The 19,751-nt window shown below is 42.0% G+C and overlaps 1 protein-coding gene across 12 annotated transcripts in view; it reads right to left on the bottom strand.

Moving 5' to 3' along the window:
* Positions 1-2,382: 2,382 nt before the first annotated feature.
* Ripk1 (receptor interacting serine/threonine kinase 1) overlaps positions 2,383-19,751 on the bottom strand; it is a 32,810-nt gene continuing 15,441 nt past the window's right edge. For all 12 annotated transcript variants that reach the window (XM_013110590.3, XM_021225018.2, XM_040755790.1 and 9 more), the window contains 6 exons: positions 18,996-19,145; positions 16,109-16,185; positions 9,974-10,064; positions 8,251-8,793; positions 6,326-6,466; positions 2,383-4,713 (listed from right to left, as the gene is read on the bottom strand). In XM_013110590.3, coding sequence (XP_012966044.1) covers positions 4,427-4,713; positions 6,326-6,466; positions 8,251-8,793; positions 9,974-10,064; positions 16,109-16,185; positions 18,996-19,145 — 1,289 coding nt within the window. In that variant the 3' untranslated portion in view covers positions 2,383-4,426. The remainder of the gene's footprint in view (positions 4,714-6,325; positions 6,467-8,250; positions 8,794-9,973; positions 10,065-16,108; positions 16,186-18,995; positions 19,146-19,751) is intronic.

The raw sequence follows: 19,751 nt of genomic DNA, 5'->3' as shown, positions 1-19,751 counted from the left end.
ACGCCCCTTGTCAGGCCTGCACAGAAACGAAGCTTGTCCTCCTACACCTAGCTCTCCCTGGGTGGATAGACCGGTTGACACTGCTCCTTGCTTCCAGTTGCTATGGGTCCAAAGCTATGCAGAGGCAGGGTCACCTGCTGGGCATCTAGGCAGAGCCTCTGAGGGACAAATGCACTGCAGACCATTATTGTTTTCTGCTTTTGTTGAGAAAGGGTCTCATGTAGCTTAAACTGGCCTAGAGCTGGTGTTGACCTTGAGCTCCTGATACTCTGGCCTCATGCTGGGATTGCGGGCCTGCTTTACCACACCTGGCAACATTACACTTTCTACCATCTACCCCTATCCCTTGCTAAGTAAAACGGTAGCAGCAAGCTCTTAGGTTACCTGTGTCGACATTTATTATGTAAGTCTTCAAGAATTCATCGTCTACACATTGTACTGTGCCAGCTTTCTGCACCACTGGGACAAATATCCGAGAACCATTTAAAACGAGGAAACGTTCATGGTTTCAGAGCTTTCAGTTCTGGCTCATCTGGACCCGTTGCTTTGGAACTGAACAGCACACAGTGGTAGCAGGCACTTGGCGGAGGCTGGGAAAGGAGGGGGGCAGGGTATTCAAAAGAGGAAATTGTTCAAAGGCATGCTTGCAGTTATAGTTTCTTATAGTCAGGCCCCACCTCCTGCCATCTTCCAAGAAAGCCATTAAAACTATGAATCCATCAATGAATTCTTCATTGATTATATTAGAGCCCTCAAGATCCCATCACCCCACCAAGGACTGGTTCCACTAGTTGGGGGGCCAAGCTTTCAACACTTCGTACCCAAATCAAAACTGCAGTCATTTCTGTGCCAGGCACCCTAAAAATGCTTCACTTTATTTTCAATCCACACACACTCTCTCTCCATATCCATCTCTTACCTCAAATTAAAGAGGAGATTGTAGCAAGGGAAGTTAGGAATCTTGGACCACATGGCTGTGGAGGGGGCTTCAGGCCTGCTTAGTTTCATAATACTGTATTAAGACAGCACACCTCTCACTGCAACACTAGCTCTTCACTCTTTATAACCAGGTGCTTATAAAATGCCGTTGAGCTCCCCACTTCTGTTTTTAATTTTTTTAAGGCAAGAAAACCATGAAGCCCACCTTGATTCCTTCCCCTCTTCCCCTTCTTCACCTTACTTGGCCCTAAAACCTGGACATGAAGGAAGAAGCAATTGGTTCATTGGCTCAAGTTTTGGTAATATTAGTAATGAACTATGAAACTGGATGTCAACCTTTTAGATAACTTTGTAAATTGCTTATACCATGGAGAAGCAGCCAGCATGAAGCTAGCCTTGCTTGGATATGCTTGGATACTCAATCCTCCTGCCTCAGCCTCCCAAGTGCTGGGATAATAACAGAACAGATTAAGTACTCACACAGTTAAAGGAGCATCAGATGTGTGGACAAGAGTTGACATATTATTGGAATTTTCATTGAATATGAACATAACATTTTAGAAAGTGTGGTTAAAAATCAAGGTTAAAAAAAAAAACAAGGTGGAGGATTCTTCCAAGGAACTGATGTGAAGGAATAAAAAACTATGTTTTTGGTCTCACTATCAAGATGCCATTTAGCCCAACTTGAACAGAGAGCTGACTCCTTCCACATGAGCACGGTAGCACACATGAACACACTAAATACTAAAGAAAAAGAGCCACCGAGTGGGTGTGTTGCTCATTTGTGAACCTTCATTAATTTAAAGTGAAATGATTGAAAATATCTGATAGGTTGCATCTTGTTGTAAACAACCCATTAAAAGGCAAAGAAAAATACACTACAGTAAATGGTTAAGATTTTTTGAGGAGCTCCTTTTCTCGTTCCTGCACATAACAGGTGGGATGACAACCACAGCAAGTGGAACACCTGTGCTTGGGAGCAACTGTGGAGTCTCCTCCCCATTTTCTGGTCTGGCTCCCCTTGCCTCTCTGGCTTCTGCCCAAGCATACAAGTGGAACTTGGAGCTAGGTGCACACCTTTAATCCCAACACTTGGAAGGCAGAGGCAGGTGGATCTCTGTGAGTTTAAGGCCAGCCTGGCCTACAGAACGAATTCCAGGACAGGTTCCAAAGCCATACAGAGAAATCCTGTCTTGAAAAACAAAAACAAAAATTGGCTCGCACTGCAACCCATCCGAGGTAAATGTGGCTTTTCAGAATGGCACTTAAGAGCTGAGTTGAAAGAAAGGCCTCTGAGCCATGTGGACTTTGGTGATGTGGCCTCTTGGGGGCAGAATGCATTGCTTGGGAACGAACACCTTTTCACTATGAGCATACTCTAATGCACAAGAAATGCCAACATGAGCAGTATATTCATACCAACACCATTCAGTACCCTGTATATAAAGTATAAAATTTTATTTCAGATTTTTTTCTTTTAAAGAAAGGGTATCTTATTAAAAACAGAACCAAACATAACTCTGTGTTCTGGGAGCACGGTTAGTCTCCTTGGGCCCTCAGTGTCCTGAAGCATTCTGCATAGCTTGGCAGGAGGATGTAAAGAGGTGTTCTGAGTCCATGTTGGGGTCCCAGAGACTCCGACATCCCATGTACTTGTTTGGAGTAGGTGCCATTGACCACAAAGTCATCAGTCATCATGGGCAGCCAATGAGGTGCCGAGAGCAAATGAAGGTCTTCCGGTCTAACCTACCAATGACTGGCTCCGTATAGCTGGTTCAAGGCCTTTCTTGTACAAGGTCAGCACCCCCATGATGTTATAAGGCTTCATCTGCTAACTGCCCTTCAACTCATACAGGTTCAGCCACAACTCGAGGTGCTGAGCAACTGTCTGGATGTCAGTGGTGAGCATGGTCAGTAACCCATGGAAACAACCTGGAAGTCTGTGGTCACAATCTGGGCCTGGACCCGAAGCACCTATCCTCTGCAATGGACCCACAATTCTTTCCTTGCAGAACACTTAATAGACATGATTTTAACACTAGGACCCCGATTGCTACTGCAATTCCAAAAACAGCTCTGGCTTCCCTTGCCATTTTCCCCCAAAGCTCCATTAAAAATACGTGTTAATTTTGTCTTCTTAAAACAGCATTAGAATATAGGTTAAGAGGAAAGAATTTAAAGACTATCCAGGTTCCTCCAGGAAATCCTGGAACTTCCCTGCTCCAGTTCCCTTCCAATGTGCACTCTGTACAGTTAAGGCATGAACCCAGCATGTGTTGACAGAACAACTGAGGCATATAAAGTTACAGCAGGTTCCCTCCAAAGAACGTGCAGCCTGTATACAGACATTGTCTGTTTTGTCACATCTGGTGGGTAGAGTTGACGTGTAATATTGACACGTTTCTCAATAATCTACAGAGTACAGGATAGGCCAACAGTGAAGGATGAAGTGCCAACTAGTGCCAAAATGTCAACAAGATCAAAGCTGCTTCACAGTCCATTCCAGGAGTCCTATGTATCTTCTGAGGCTGCAGGAGAGACAATCACAGCTCACTGTTGTCAATGACACACCATAATCTTTTCTGACAGCCAGACTGTCACTGCATCACCTCTGACCTGCAAACACCAGCAGTGACTGCAGTTGGCTCAGGCAGCTTCAGTTGGCACGTGGGCTTGCTAAAGGCTTTGGTCATGTCCAAGGAGGAAGAGGTGACGTTTTCTGATTGTTATTTCCTGCACACCAGTTCCCTCTGTGCGGTGCACAGGCTGAGGAATGTCAGGAAGCACCAGAATGTAGGAGAAAATTTAGAAACTTACAGTCGTTCTTATAGTAGCTGCAATCAGCAGCGGTTCTCAGTGGTGAGTGCTGGGTTTTGATGTCCTCCCTCTGCCCTGTAGTTTCTCCTCCTGCTTAGCGCTCCTTAACCCATTAACTTATAATTTGATAGACTAGAATTGCACATGATTCTTAAAGCTTAAGATGACAGCACAGCATTGGATGCTAAAGTTAACATCCTATAATTTTAGGAAGAACTGTGGCTGTCATATAAGGCATCTCTCTGAGCAGCACTTTACTGTGCTTAGAGGAAGCTGGTAGATTTTACATTCTTTGAATGTTTTTCCTCCCTCACCCAATGAAACCACAGGAAACTGAGTAAATAGCATAACTGAAGACTATGGCACAAGCTGAACCAAGACCATCTTTCTCATCCAACACCTCTACTTTTCAAAACCCAATAGGCTATTCTTTTTAGTTCCCTGTCGTCCCTCCCCACCCTTGTCCTGGGTCCTGCGGCAACCTTCATGCTTGTACTTTCTGAAGAACTACTGTGGGCTGCAGACTTCTCTTCCCATTCTCCAGTTCCAAAATGCATGACACTGCAGATGCAGGGCTTGATCTGGGATAAGAGTTCTGAAGGCCAGGGAGCAAACAGGGCTTGTGCACCTGGTGAACAGTCTAGTTCCCACTGCCAGAGCCCACTCAAGCTTAGCTCTGGCTGGCCTGGATCAAGTGGTTCAGCAGGTCTATCCTGCAACACTGGTGAAGTGCCCGGGCCAACTTCCCCACAGTGGCCCCCTTGGTGCCTTCCCGCATCAGCCATTTCTGGAGCATCTGGTAAACCTTTTCTTTCAGCCCATCTCGTTCATAGTCGTGGTCAATTTCATCAATCTGAGACTCAGTGAAGCCAAGCTTGCGGGCACAGCTTTTCCATTGCCTTCCCAGGTTTTCCCTGACAGGGTTCAGGTGATTATCAGTCAGACTACTGGTGTTGTCTGTCAAATAGAAAAGAGAAGAAGCTTCAGCCTATAGTCCATGTGAACATTCTAGTGTCTGCAATGCTGAAATGGCCCAGGAAAGTGAAGAGTACTACGAGATGCAAAAAAAAGATAACTTTTTATTTCACTCGAGAGAATCCTGCTCTGTAGTCCCTTTGTCTCCTGAGAACTGGGATTATAGATGTGTACCACCATGCCTGGTAGTAACTGTTATTGACTTGTTGGGCAATACTTGGCCCAACTGCAGTCATTAAGGAGTCTTTATACGACTTAAAATAGGGTGGCCTTCCTTCTTGGCAGATGTACACGTTTCTGAGCCATAACTGATGGCTTCATGAACAAATCCCCTACATGGCTGTTATATTCAACCTCTGCCTGCAGTCCTGTTCTAGTTAAACTAACTGGATGTAATGGATGGTGGATTATTGTTTCTCTGGGACATTTCTTTTGGGACTTTCTTCTTAATAAGGACACAGAGATGAAGTGCAACCCTCATTTAATTACAATGTCTTCCCTTATCTCTGAAGGGATGAGGCACATGCACTTTTCAAGGGTTTCTTTCCCTCATTTAATTACAGTCTTCCCTTATCTCTCAAGGGATGAGGCACATGCACTTTTCAAGGGTTTCTCTCCCTTCATCAAATTGCTGACACTTCATTTTATTATATACATGGTCTTTCTCTTGTCACAAGCTCCATTATCTTAGACCTTCATAAAAGTAAGTAAAGGGGCTGGGTGGTGATGGTGCACGCCTTTAATTCTAGCACTCGAGAGGCAGAAGCAGGTGGATCTCTGTGAGTTCAAGACCAGCCTGGACTACAAAGTTCTGGGACAGCTAGGGCTGTTACACAGAGGAACCCCATCTCAGAAAACCAAAACAAAAGAGAGAAAGAAAAAGGAAAAGTCATCCTAACAGTCTTTGGTCCTCATTCCACCTCAGAAGGCTGAATCTAAGGAAAACACAAACTCCTCCTCAGCTCCCATTAGCACCACATTGCAGAATCAGTCAACTCTGATAACAGGCTAAGAGCTGTAAATTGTCAGTCTCTGTAGAAGAAGAGCCCTGGGGGTCAGTAGAGTCACAAAGGTTACTTGAGTTCCTCAAAAGCTAAAAACCCATCTCCCAGGCATCTAAAGGTCACTCTTCCAATGAGGTAGCTCAGCGACTGGCAAAGTATGCAGCCTGCTGAACCACTCTGGCTCCTGCTTTTGGTAAATAGCTTTGGGGACCATATTTATACTCATCAGTGTGCAGACTATCTGTGGCTGCTTCTGCACTCCCATGATGGGCAAACAGAGCCTTGCCTATTTCATGCCCCTTCATAGAAACAAAACAAAACTGCCAACCTCCAAAGTTAATCAGAAAGCTGAATTCTGGTTCCTTTTTGAGACAGGGTCTTGCTGAGAGGATATTAAAAGAAAATTAAGATTCTATATGTTCTTCTGACAAGCAAAAATGGTCAAAAAGTGTCCAAGTCATAATACATTGTACCCTTTTTAAAAACTCCCTTCAGTGCTGGGGACTGAATACAAGGTTTAATGCATGCTAGACAAGCAAGCTACCACAGCTACACCTCAGTCCATCACTGGTCCTTAATAAACATCTTACCAAAGATGGCTTGGTGCTTGGGAGCTGACTCTTCTTTGCACATGTTGTCTGGTAGTTGTGAACTCAGTCCAAGATCCATATAATTGTAGTTTCCAATCTGAACACCAGAACTATTATATATAGTACATTTTATGGACTCATCTGAGTAGAGAAAAAGATATAGGTAAGTGCATGAGATTGAGCACAAGAGAAAAACATACGGCATGTAAAGGTGCAGGACTTTATTACAGATGCTCAATTGCTTATCCTATGACACTCTTAACGGTCAATTCTTTATAATGTGACTATTTGACTTCACAACCATTATGATGTCTACCATTAAAAAGAAAGATACCAGTATTGGCAAAAATGTGGAAAACTGAAGCACCCACTTATTAGGAATGAAAATGGTATAACCAAAGTGGAAGACACTACAGGGTTTTCTCAAAAATTAAAGATAGAATTACTATATGACTTCATTTCTAGGTATGTATATACACATACACACAGACAGTCTCTCTCTCCCACACACCCATAGAGAGACACAGAGACAGACAGACAGACAGACTGAGATTTCTACAAAATAATAGTTAACCAAGTACTACTTTATTCTTCTTTCCCACCTACTGGAAGACACACCATCCTTATAAGGCAGTTAAGAGTTAGAAGGCTAACATTTGTTAGGTCTGTCTGATCAGAGGAGCAAACAGAAGAATCACCTCTGTGAGATCCTCCTCAGGGTATAGGAATTCCATGACCGATTGTGAACTGTGATTCCCCTTACTACTGGCAAAAACTCAGCATCAAAAAGAGGATGTTTTCTTGGCAAGACTGGAGCTTAAAGACAGAGTAAGGACTCTTGCAGCCAACTATTAAGACCGGGCTACTCATATGGAGCCAGGACCAGAGAATAACACATCACATACTGGTGATGACTGCTTTCCACCCATGCAGACTCAAGCTCTGTGAGGGAAGGAGCTCAGGCTGCTTGCTCACGCTACAGTTCCCTAGCAGCCAGGTACAAAGCAGGAAGTGCTCTAGAAATGTTTATTCAATTAATCATGAGTGAATAAAATACAATGGTGACACAAAACATTTTAGCTGTAAACGCAAAGGAAGCAAAAGGACATCCCACTCAGAGTATATGTACAGTATAGATCTCACTTAATATCTAGCTCAATGTACTTTCCATAGAGTTTACAAGAAAACCTACAGAAAAGGCAGGACACTTTGGGGAATTTGTCATTTTGAAAGACAAATTGTTTTGTATCAAGGAACACAAGGCCTCATGCATGCTAGGCCAGTTCTGTATCATTGAGATACACAGCCACTTAGAAAGTTTTGTGGTTCTCAAAGCTTCCTCAACATCTGCTGATTCCAGGGTCCCGAGGACACAGCACAGTTATTGCTAATGGATGACATCTGGGTAGGATTAGGTATCATGGGAACTATTATTTGGTAAAATGATGGATGCTAAGCTACTTCCATGATAGAATATTAGAAACTATATCAATTAGTTTGGATTTCACCAGAGAGAGCTATGGAAGATGAAAAATACCTTTCTTACCACAAATTGTAGTCTATATATAAATGAGAAACAAAAATACCTGACTTCTTTCTTACCCTCAGAAGACAAGAAGATAAAAGAACTTAAGAAAATACTTCCCACTTACTGGAGAGACTGGTGTCTCACAGGCTAAAGAGAGATACCTATCAGTTATAAGGGTCTAAAATCCATGATGAGTCACAGACCAAACACAATCGCAGACCATGTGGTCTGATGGAGAACACTTCAATGTGGAAGACTGCACTTGCCAGCTGAAGGCTCTGAGTAACTTACTCTTTGTCCCCATCAGTAACTTAGAATTGATGACAATGCTACTGGTGGCTTCATTTTCAGCGGAAAAAAGAAAGGACAAGATAGGGACTATTAAAAATTAATTTACCTGCTAGTGGCAAGGAGATGAATGGAATGGTGGGTATGCTTCCAGGTAGATTGGTCTCAGGTACAGGAGTTTTGTAAGTATTATACATTTGGCTTGCATTTGGCCCATACCAAACTCCTGCACCTGAAGTTCCAAACCCATGCTGACTATATAATCCGTTGTTCCAGAATGGTACTTGTGTGTGGCTGGCTGGCCCTGGCAGCTGGTGTGCAGCATTTCCATGACTGGCAGTACTGGGATCAGAAAAACCTTTGGCCCCTACACTCTGAACATTCTCACGAGGTCTCTGCTGCGCAAAGGGGTCATGGGAGACCCTTCGTTTCCTTTCCTCCTCTCTGCTGTAAGCCACATTCTGCTTGGGCTGCAGTTTTGCCGGTTTCTCTGTGAATCTTCCAAAAGCATGGTAATTGGCTTCCTCTTGAAGTTTAGCTTGCACACTGCGCTCATTCTCTTCCTGTGGTTGCTCTGGAGAGGAGGAAAACCAGGACTCCTCCACAGGTCCTATCGGGAATCCCTGGGAGCTGTGCAGTGAACCAGGCTGTTCTGTAGCAGAGAAGAAAGGATCAATATGAAAAACAAAATAAAACATGAACATTTCCATGAACCTGTCCTTGAATGACAGGCTGAAAATAAGATTCATGAAAAGCATATAATGATCCCCTATTGGTTTAGTACATGCAGGAACTCTGGCTGCCAGGGAAAAACATGGGATTATTACAAGCAACAAAACAGAGTTTTGCAGGGATGGCTGAGGCAGAAGGGAACTTGCATTGGATCTAGAAGGTGACTGTCACCTTGGAAACCATGTGGGGTCTAAAACAGTAGCAGCTATGTTCTGTGCACATCCTACTGTTCTTTTGCTCTTTAAAAGCCTGTAGGAAGTCTGGAGAGATGGCACAGTGGTTAAGGGCACTTGCTGTTCTTGCTGAGCACTTGGGTTCCGTTCTCAGCTCAGGACCCATGTCAGGTGGCTCATAACAACCTGTAACTCCAGTTCCTGGGGATCTGGTGTCCTCTTTCAGCTGCCATGGGTACTACTCATACGTGGTGCACATATTCAGGCATGCACACACACAAATAAATCACATATGTATGTTTATGTAATAAATCGTGTACATATATATGTGATTACACAATGAATTATAACAAATCACACACACAAAGAGATCACACATATATGATTTTTATAAAAAAATCACGTGTTTATATAATAACTCATATATATGTGTGATTATATAATGTATTATAACAAATCATACACACAAACACACACACACACACACACACACACACACACACACAGCTTGTGGTAGTGCAGGCCATTATATCCATGACCGGATGAGGTTTGGAAGAGATTAGGAAATTTGCTCCAGATGGTATCTCACATGATGTCTTCCCTTTTGTGGTAAAAAAAGCACCCCTGTGTGGATCTGAGACCAACTTTTCTGCAGTATTCTCAAGGACTCTGTACCCAATGTGTCCCCAACTTCCTACAGAACTGTCACTGTATTCCTATGAGATGTATCAGATTGCTTGAGTCAAAACACTACAATTCTGGTGAACACACAGTTAAGAAGAATTTCCAACATACAAAATTTTAGAACATACATTAATTCTTTTAAGGCAGCTGTTTGAATTTACATTTTCATCCAGTTTCCATATGGTTTTCAGAAGTATTTTAGGGGCTAAAATGAATGAATAAGCAAATTAGTGGAGACATTACCTGAATTTGACCTGCTTGGAGGTAAGGGCACACAATCATACTGGAGAGAATACATTCTCTTCAAAACTGTGCTTTGATCTGGATACTTTTTCTATAATTGAGAAGATACACATATCTTAGTAATCAGCAGAAAATTATTCTGAAAAGAATCAAGCTCTTCAAACGAACCAAGACATTTCACACAAATATAATAAGCAGTAACTTTTTTCACAAATTAAATATTTTTCCAGATAAAATGATATGTCAAATTAACATAGTTAACTGGAAGGCTTATATTTCCTAATCTCAAGTTACCACAAAGTGACAGAGATCAAACATTGACAGTTAAATAAAACAGACACACAGATCAAAGGATCAGAATAAGGGAGTCTAGAAATACTCTCCCATCCTCATTACATGGTCAACTGATGTTTGACCAGGGTGCTCTGGAGCATCCAGAGAGGGGAAACTGGAAGGAAGATGGATCCTTATCATATACAAAAAGTCACTCAACATACATCAGTGATCCAAATTATAGTGCTGAACTGTAAGACTCTTAAAAGAAAGTGTAGGAGAAAATGGTCATGGCACTGGTCCTTGAAATTATTTCCTGACAATGACACCAAAAGCACAGCTAACAATTGCCATGCAATCAAATTAAACTTTTGTCACATCAAAATTAGAGTATGTGCATCAGAAGAAGCCATCAAAAGAGTAAAAAGGCAACCCACAGGATGGGAAAAAATATTTGTAAACCATATATATTTGATAAGAGATGAATATTCTGAATATATAAAGAACATCTACAACTCAACAACAACTACCACCACCACCTTCACCTCTACAAATAACCCAATTTAGAAACCAGCAAATGGAGGTCTGGGGATATAATGCAATGGTAGAATACTGCCCAGCATGTGTAATGTCGGGGCCTGATTGTGGTATTTTCGGATATAAGCCTCAGCTCAATTCCAGGAGCTCGAATCTTCTATTGTCTTTTAGATGCTGGCTGGTTACCTCTGGATGGCCTGGCCACAGTGGAGAATGGTTTCTAGTTTGTGTAACAATAGACCTAGGTCCAAACCCATCATGAGGGCTAGTGGAATGTGCCTGGGGGCTAGTGGGATGTGTCTGAAGACTGGTGAGACATGCCATTACAGAATGTCTGAGGGCTTGTGTATGTGCATGCTTTCTAGGACCATCTCTAGGGTTAAAGGAAGTGTTTCCTAGTCAGCCATATATACATAATAGATGTCTTTTTCCAGTACTGCTTTTGGAAAGCTATTTAAGAGGATGCTTGAATAAACCGTAGTCTCCAGTAATGACTGAGAGCTCTCCTGAAACGACAAGATGTCTCTGTCTCATCCTTAATGCCACTGTGTAGCTTGGACTTCCCTGATCCACACTCCCCCACTCAGGGTCGGACCTGGGGCTGTTTGACTAGTTCTGAACACAGCCCTAAAGACATCAGTCCAGAATAGATGGCTCTTGCAGCCTAGGACTGATACTGACCTGACCCCGGCAGTATAAAGTCCTGGCCAGATCCCAAGCACAAATTATGTTAGCCAGGCATGGTGGTGGGACATGACTATAACCCCAGCACATGGCGTTGAGTCAGGTAGATCATGAGTTGGAGATATGCTTTGGCTCTTTAAAACAAAAACAATAAACACCTTCAACGAGGAAAAACTGAATCGACAGCTCTCCAAAGAAGAAATTTAACAGGAACAAGAGCTAGCACAGGAAAGACGCTCCACCACCAGGAAATGCCACTTCATGTTGAATAGAATGGCTAAAGCAGAGCAACATAAAAACAGCATGTTTGTGAGAGTATGGCAACTGAACTCTTGTACACTGCTGGTGGAGAACGGGGAGACAGTTCAGAAGCCATGGATAATGGTGTAAAGGCTCCTAAAATGTGAGACAAGATGTCTATATGGCCTAGCTATCTCAAGCCTAAGTAAATACCACAAAGGACTGAAAGCACATGCTCAGAACAAAAATCTGTACACCACTGTTTCCACAGCAACATTCAAAAATAGTTCACAGAGAGGAACAACTCTGACATCTATCAACAGTTGACTGCACAGACAAATGTGGTATCATACACACAGTGGGATATTATTCAGCAACAAAATGAATGACATGGTAAGCAAAATGCTTCTACAAATGGAAAAACACCATATGGTTTTATTCCCATGGGCTACCTAGAACAGGTAAATTCAGAGACAGAGAATAAAGACCACTAGGGGAGGAGAAATAGGTACTTATTATTTAGTAAGTAGAGTTTGTGTTTGGGTTGCTAAAATTCTAGAAATATAAAGTGGTGGTGGCTGTGCAACCCTGAATTGTACACTTAAAATGGCTAGAAAAGTCAATTTTATCCCAATAAACAGGAAACAGGGGTGGAGATACAGCTCAGTCGTAGAGCACTCGCCTAGCATGCATCAGGCATTGATGATAAGATCGATCCCCAGGATCGGGGTGGGGGGATGAGAGAGAATTTTCTTCCATATGTTAAATAACGTTTTTATTAAAGAGAATGTGAAAATGTAGGAAATTACACTTTCCAAAGTCCTACCAAAGGAACGAGGTTAACATTTTGTAACTTTCCTTCACAATTTGTTTCTACTCACACTTGTATTTTTGCTCTTAACAGAATGTTCACATCAGTAAGCCGTTCAAAACTATTCACTAAAAAAAAATGCATGACTTGGGAAGGAATGCCACACCACATTAGTATGTCCACACCTTCTCGCGCTTTAAATATTGCTTTTATTTATCATGGGATATAGCTTTGTTTGTTTTGTTTGAGTCAGGATCTCACTATGTAGTCCTAGGTTGTTTTGGAACTCGCTTATATAGATCAGGCTGGCCTCAGACTCAGATATCCACTGGCAACTGCGTCCTAAGTGCTGGGATTAAAGGTGTGTGTTACCATGTCCAGCAGTTTCACCCATTTTTAACATTTTGTAAAAGTGATTTTCTTTTTATAGTTATTTTTCATTACACAATATATTTAGGTAAGAGTTTTGAAAATTCATACAATGCAGAACACGTAGAGTCATCTCCATGTGCCATTCCTTCCAGCCCTCTAGTCTGTTCTCTATGGGGAATCCTTATTCAGAATGGGATACCTAGCCCTTTTCTCCCTCTAGGTACTGACATGCAACATTCCAAAGCATGCAAATGTGTGCACGTGCTCACTGCTCACACACACACACACACACACACACACACACACACACACACACTACAAAGGGAATCACAATAGTGCTTTTCAGTAACAAGTCTTAAAGAGTCTTCTGTATCATCACATTTCATTTTACCTCTTCTCAATATTAGTTATGTGGGTTTAGATCAACTAAAGCATAAACAACTTATGAAATTACATGTTTGAGTGTATATGCTAGGATGGGTTCCTAAGGCTGTGAGTATGCTTGCATGGACAATTTTCTATCATTTTGAACACACACAAGGACAGGTTTTTATAATGCCTAATAGGTAATTTATAGTTCAAGAAACCTCATTAATTGGGTAGTCTGTATTTACCAACACTTACTATCACCAATACCAGATACAGTTCTGAAATTTGTTGGTCAGTGACATGGTATTTTCTCTTCTTCTGATGATTCTTATTAAAAAACATTGTTTTAGCTATACATTGGTTTCCTGGGGTAGGTGTGATTATTTCTTTCTTTTTCCCGGATACCAACTTAAGCTTGTTGAGTTCACTGCAGATTTTGGGCGGGATTTTTCCATTAGTATTGTGTCAATGACATTAAGAAATCTAACAGCTTTATCGGATTATATGTCTTTTTCAATTCATAACCATATGCCAGCATTTATTTACCTTTTTCTCATGTCTTTTTGAAAAGTTTCTCCATGTTTGCCCATCTGTAGATACTCTGTATCAACTAATACGTTTTGATTTCCATCATTGCTGGTAGGGTTACTTTTCTGATGCAGTTGCTGGTTGAGCATTCTCTTGGGTGATTTGCTGACTTTAGTATTTTGTCTCTGCATTTTTGTTGTTGTTTGTTTTTATGGTTGCTTTTGAAACACAGTCCCATTATATAGATTTGGCTGGCCTCAAACTCAGAGGTCTACTTGACCCATCTGAGTGTGCTACTACATCTTGCTCCTGTCTGATTTAATGCAGTAGCTTGTCTTTCTGATATGTAAGATTCCTCTGGGTTCTATGCATTTGGGTCCTCTGGAGGAGTAGTCAGAGCTCTTAGTTACTGAACTTCTCCAGCTCCATATTATAATCATTTTATAAATGGTTATTCATGTCAATTTAAAAAAAGTTCTGTATTTTTGAAAAGTATTTCAAGGTAAGTGCGATGGCTAATTTAATTGTCAGCTTTACATACTCTAAAATCACCTGGAAAGAGAGTCTCAAGAGGGGACTGTCTGCAGTAGACTGGCCTGTGAGCAAGTCTATGGGAACTGTCTGCACGAGACTGGCCTGTGGACAAATCCATGGGAGATGATTTTGATTACTAAAAAGACCAGCCCACAGTGGATGGTACTACCCCCTGGCAGAGGATCCTTGAGAGTAGGAAAAAGCAAGCAGACACTAGCATGGTGTATGAATTCATTGCTCTCTGCTCTTGACTGTGGGCTACAATATGACTAGTTGCCTCAGGTTCCTCCTCCCTTGATCTTCTTGTAATGGACTGTAACCTGAAATTGTGGGCCAAATAAACCCTTCTTCCTTTAAGTTGCTTTTGTCAGGCTAGTTTATCACAATAAGAAAACAAATTTAAGGCAGTAGCTATTTGAAAGTTATTTGATACAAAGATTTATGTTTGTATTAGGCTGAGTGTATTAAAAAGTTAACTTTCAAACAGTAAGTAATAATCCTTACTGATTATTTAGATTAATTAAAGAAGGATGTATTACTATCTCTAAGCATGGCTGAGGATTTTTCTATTTTTCTTTGAGTTCTGTAAATTTTTGATTTGTGTATTTAAGGACATGTTACTATGGGTATGTCCATATTGAAATCTACTGTTAGCTTTATGTGAGCTGAACCTTTTTGTCATTATCAAGCATTCCTATGTGAGGTAATGTTTTTTTTTTTTTTGCCTTAGTATCTACCTTGATTACTATATGTCCCTTTTATAGTGTAAGTATCCCTACAAAGTCTGTAAATTCTTGCTAGTTTCCCCATCTACCCACCTCCTACCCACCCACCTACTTACATCCTTGAAAATCAGTTTGCTTGCTTGGTTTATTTATTAAAGTTTCCTTTTCACATCTGCAGGTATATGATCCTAAGACAGTTATGGCAGCACAGTGATGACTAAGGAGTGTGTGTGTACACAGATGTGTATGCAGGTTTCTGTTCCTCTTAGCTGGCTGGATTTCGGAAACTGGACTTTAATATACCTCTCTTACTCTGGATACCAAACTCCCCACTTCAGCCTTAGATGCTGTTGCCACTGAGAACTTAGCACAGAGGAAGTACATAGAGGAACTAGCTTTTCTTGACAGCATGTATGTGATTCCCAGCAGTATCTGCTTGCTTCTCCACGACTCCTCCCTCAGCGTTAGCTTATGGGCTAGCATTTTATTTCTTTGTATGTTCTCATTCTCTTTCTATTTGGTGACTTTTATTTATTTATTTATTTATTTATTTATTTATTTATTTATTTATTTGGTGTGTGTGGTTATTTGCTTGTCTTGTGGTGCTGGCAACAGAACTCAAAGTCTCATGCATTATCCATCACTGGGCCATATCCCCAGGCAGGGTTTTGTTTTTTTTAAAATAAATCCCTCAGAATGACTGACCCACTTGTAATAATTTCTAGTCTCTTTAATGCTGGGTATCTTTTTTCTTTTCCTTTCTTTCTTTCTTTCTTTCTCTCTTTCTTTCTTTCTCTCTTTCTTTCTTTCTTTCTTTCTTTCTTTCTCTCTCTCTCTTCCTTCCTTCCTTCCTTTTTTTAAATTTTGTACATATACTTCTCTCTAGCTTCATACATTTCAATGGAGAAACTGGCCCAATTGCCAACATAATACTTCATACGACTGCTAATTTTGTTTTCTGTGTTCCCTATGCTAGCTTACTTTAATTACATTGCTTCTGCTGCCATGCTTGATAACGTACTTGGGTACGCTGCTGTTCTGCGTTCTTGCTTTATCACTCACCTTTAAATTTGCCACATCCTCTTCTACATATTCTTCAAATTGACTTAAGTAAAAAGGCCTAAATTCTTCTTCAATGCCTGCATGGAAAAACAATCCTTTAAATTTTGTATCGTGTTGTGTGTGTGTGTGTGTGCGCGCGCGCGTGTGTGCACATACAAGAGAGCATGTTTGTAAATGGGTGTGTGTATGCTCACATGTGTGAGTGTGTGTGGAGGTCCAAAGATGACCTTAGCTATTCCTCAGCCGCAAAACACCTTGCTTTTTGAGACAGGGTCTCTTGCTGGCCGGGCCTTGCCAAGGCTAGTCAGGTTGGCCAGTGAGCTTCAGGATCTGCTTGTCTCTCCCTCCCCAGGACTGAAATCCCAAGTACTTATCATCACAACTGGCTTTTTTAGAGGGGGGAGGGAGTCAAACTCAGATACTTCTGCTTTCAAGACAGTTTACCAACAAGGTCATCTTCCCAGACCCCTAAATTTCTTATTTAAAAAGTATTAATAATCTGTTATTTTTAAGTCACTTACCATAGTGTGTAGACAAAGCAATGAAATAAAGTTTGCAGCTCCAAATCAGTGCCTTTGATGAAGAGACCAGAGCTCAATGCCAGGTAGATAGACTAGGGTTAACACTTGCAATCCCTGGCTCCAACAGAACGGTGTGCCTTGCTCTGGCCCCAGCACAAAGTCCTGGGATGTGGTATAATCTCCAAGTAAATAAGGATGACTGAACTTCAAGTTTTTTGTCTTTCTGGCACTAAAAAGCTAGAGTTACTAAGTGGTGGTGGGGGTATTGCTGGACATGGTGAATTACGCATGTAATTCCAGAATTTGCAAGGCTGAGACAGAAGGATTGTCATAAATTCAAGGTTAGGCTAGATTCCATAGTGAGTTCCAAGCTAGCCTACACTACAGAATGAGGGACTATCTTAACAAAAGAAAACATGAAATCTTTAGTCCTAGGAAAATGGACTAGCCATATTTTCCCCGCAAAGTACAATGAAATATCCTAGATGTTATATACATAACAAACATATGGATACCCTGGAAGAAAGAAAGGTAGACAGGATGGCTTGGACCTTAGGGTCTGTGAAAACACATGAGAGTAAGTTCACTGTGTTTTTTCTTTGCCTCATACATCCCATACTTAAATCTGAAAAGCTAGCAACCCAGCAATATCATCCGTCACAGACAACAGCAAAACAATGACAAAAGCCTGCTCTTTCTAGCCAGAGGATTAAGCACGGGGCAGCCTACTAGCACACAAAACCTTTGGTTGGTGATCACTCTTACTAACCAGCGAACACCACAGAAAACACCCGTGATTCCACCCTATTCCCACAAACACGGTGGCCAGCCTAGATTTCTATGGTGGTCTGAATGAGAATGGTCCCCCAGAGACTCACATATTTGAATGCGTGGTCCTCAGCTGTGTGGCCTTGTTGGAGAAGGTGTACCACCAGGGGCAGGCTTTTGAGGTTTCAAAAGCCCAAGTCATTCTTAGTTAACTCTCTCTCCTTTAGATTGTGTCTTAAGATGCGAGCTCTATTAATGCTCCAGCACCAGGCCTGTCTGCCTGCCTGCCTGCAGACATGCTCTCTGCCATGGTAGTCCTAGTCCTCTGTAACTGTAAGCCCCCACCAAATTTTTTTTTCTATAATTTGCCTTGGTTCTGATATCTTATGACATCAATAAGGCAGTAACTAAGACAACTTCCAACCTGGTGAGAGGCTTTCCCAGATGATATAAGAGATCAAAGAGGAAGCTAGAACTTTCCTGCTTGAAGCTGGTAATAAGCTTTTCCAATCCCATATCATCAGTAGGTCATGGGAACAGCCTGGTAATAAGATACTCCCTTTCTCTGCACTGGCAATGCGTCCAAGAAAGCCTTGTAGAGACAGCAGGGGCGTTTGTCAATTTCCAGTGGTTATGAGGAGTCTCCACTCCAGTGGAGACGGGGACTTTGTGGACTCTGTTGGATCTCTAACTCAGACCAGCAGCATCAGAGTCCTTGACTCCACGGTTGATGGGGCTGAGTGGGACCTTGAACCTTCACTTTGCATCAGCAAGGTGCTGGTTACTATCATATACCCTTCCCCCGGCCCCTACTAGCAGCATCCGAAGAATCAGAAGATATCGTAAGTAGGAGGCACACTAAAGATACAAAGTGCGTAATTTTTAAATAGGAAAAAAACACTCCCTACACTAAACCAGAAAGATTCTATACTAGCTGACAAAAGGACTATAACATGTCAACATTGAGATAACAGAAACACTAGCATTACCTGCCAAAGACATTAAAACAGCTTAATGGCTCAGGGAATATAACCCATCTGGAAACAAATGAAGACTAGAGTCTTAACAAAGGAAAAGAAGATTGTTAGAAGTACAGGTCAGCAGTAGAGTGTGAGCTGAGCATGCTTAAGGCCCTTGGTTGATGTTTGGCACACACACACACACACACACACACACACACACACACACATACACACACACACATACACACACACACACACACACACACACACACACACACACACACACACACACACACACACACACACACACACACACGACGCGATTTCTCAACTGCAACCCTGGCCTTTGTCCTGCTTGTTTCACAGCAGGCAGCTCTCAAAATCCTCGAGTCTTCTACTGTAATAAAGGTATCATTTAGGAAGAAGCAGGGGGAGTAAACAGCCTCAGCACAGGGGATGGTCACTAGAAAAGCCAAGCCACTGATGAGATCTGGAATAGTGGGCAGAACCCTTCCCTCAAGTTGCTTTTGTCCTGTATTTTGTCACAGCAACAGGAAAAGTAACTAAACTACCGCTGTCACTTTACTGAAGTGACACATGGGATGCATCCTAAACAGGCACACAACCCGCTCTTACCAGGAAACGTTGGCCGGTCCTCTGGGGCTGCTTGCCAACACCGCTCCATAAGGCTGATGATCTCCCTTGGGCAGTACTCAATGATGTCCTCCACATTTGGCCTGTTCCCAGAGTTTATGCAAATCAAGAGCTGCTCAGCACAGATGGCGTCTGCAAAGAGGGATAAACTTCAGCTGGGGTTCTCAGTCCTACACTATTCTCAAGCGGGAAGATGACAGTACCTACTGCTATTTTGTCTCTACCTAGTATATGCTTTTCCCATGGCTGTCTCACTCTATAGAGCAACAGCCTTGTGACAAGGAGTTATCGTAGTCTAGAGATGACAGAATGAGGCATTGACTTTTGCAGATGAGTGACAAAATTCAAAACCAAGCTACTTTTTCACAGAACAAACAAACTGCATGGGTAAAGCCAGGCATTCCCCAGAGTTCAATACAGAGGCAAACCCAGTATGGTCTGGGCTTTAAGAAGCTCAGTTTAATAAGAGTGACTTAAAATACACACCGATAACTGACATTCCAGTAGCAAATATGAGGGGTAACACAATCATGTGGAGAACAGAAAGTCTGACAAGATTTTCCTGAATCAGAAAAGGAGGAGTTGTCGGGTAAAGGACCAGGAAGGAAGACTCCTGAGGGAGACTGCAAGTGAGGGCAGCAGGGAACTGACAGGATGGGAATGACAGAAATCATGTGCACCAGTGACCTGTGCCCAGTGTAAGTGGGCACACCGACGTGAGGGGAAGACAGAGAGGAG

This window comes from Mesocricetus auratus, unplaced genomic scaffold (assembly GCF_017639785.1).
Source record: "Mesocricetus auratus isolate SY011 unplaced genomic scaffold, BCM_Maur_2.0 Super-Scaffold_100013, whole genome shotgun sequence".
Taxonomy (NCBI): domain Eukaryota; kingdom Metazoa; phylum Chordata; class Mammalia; order Rodentia; family Cricetidae; genus Mesocricetus; species Mesocricetus auratus.
This window is presented reverse-complemented; position numbering and strand designations above follow the sequence as displayed.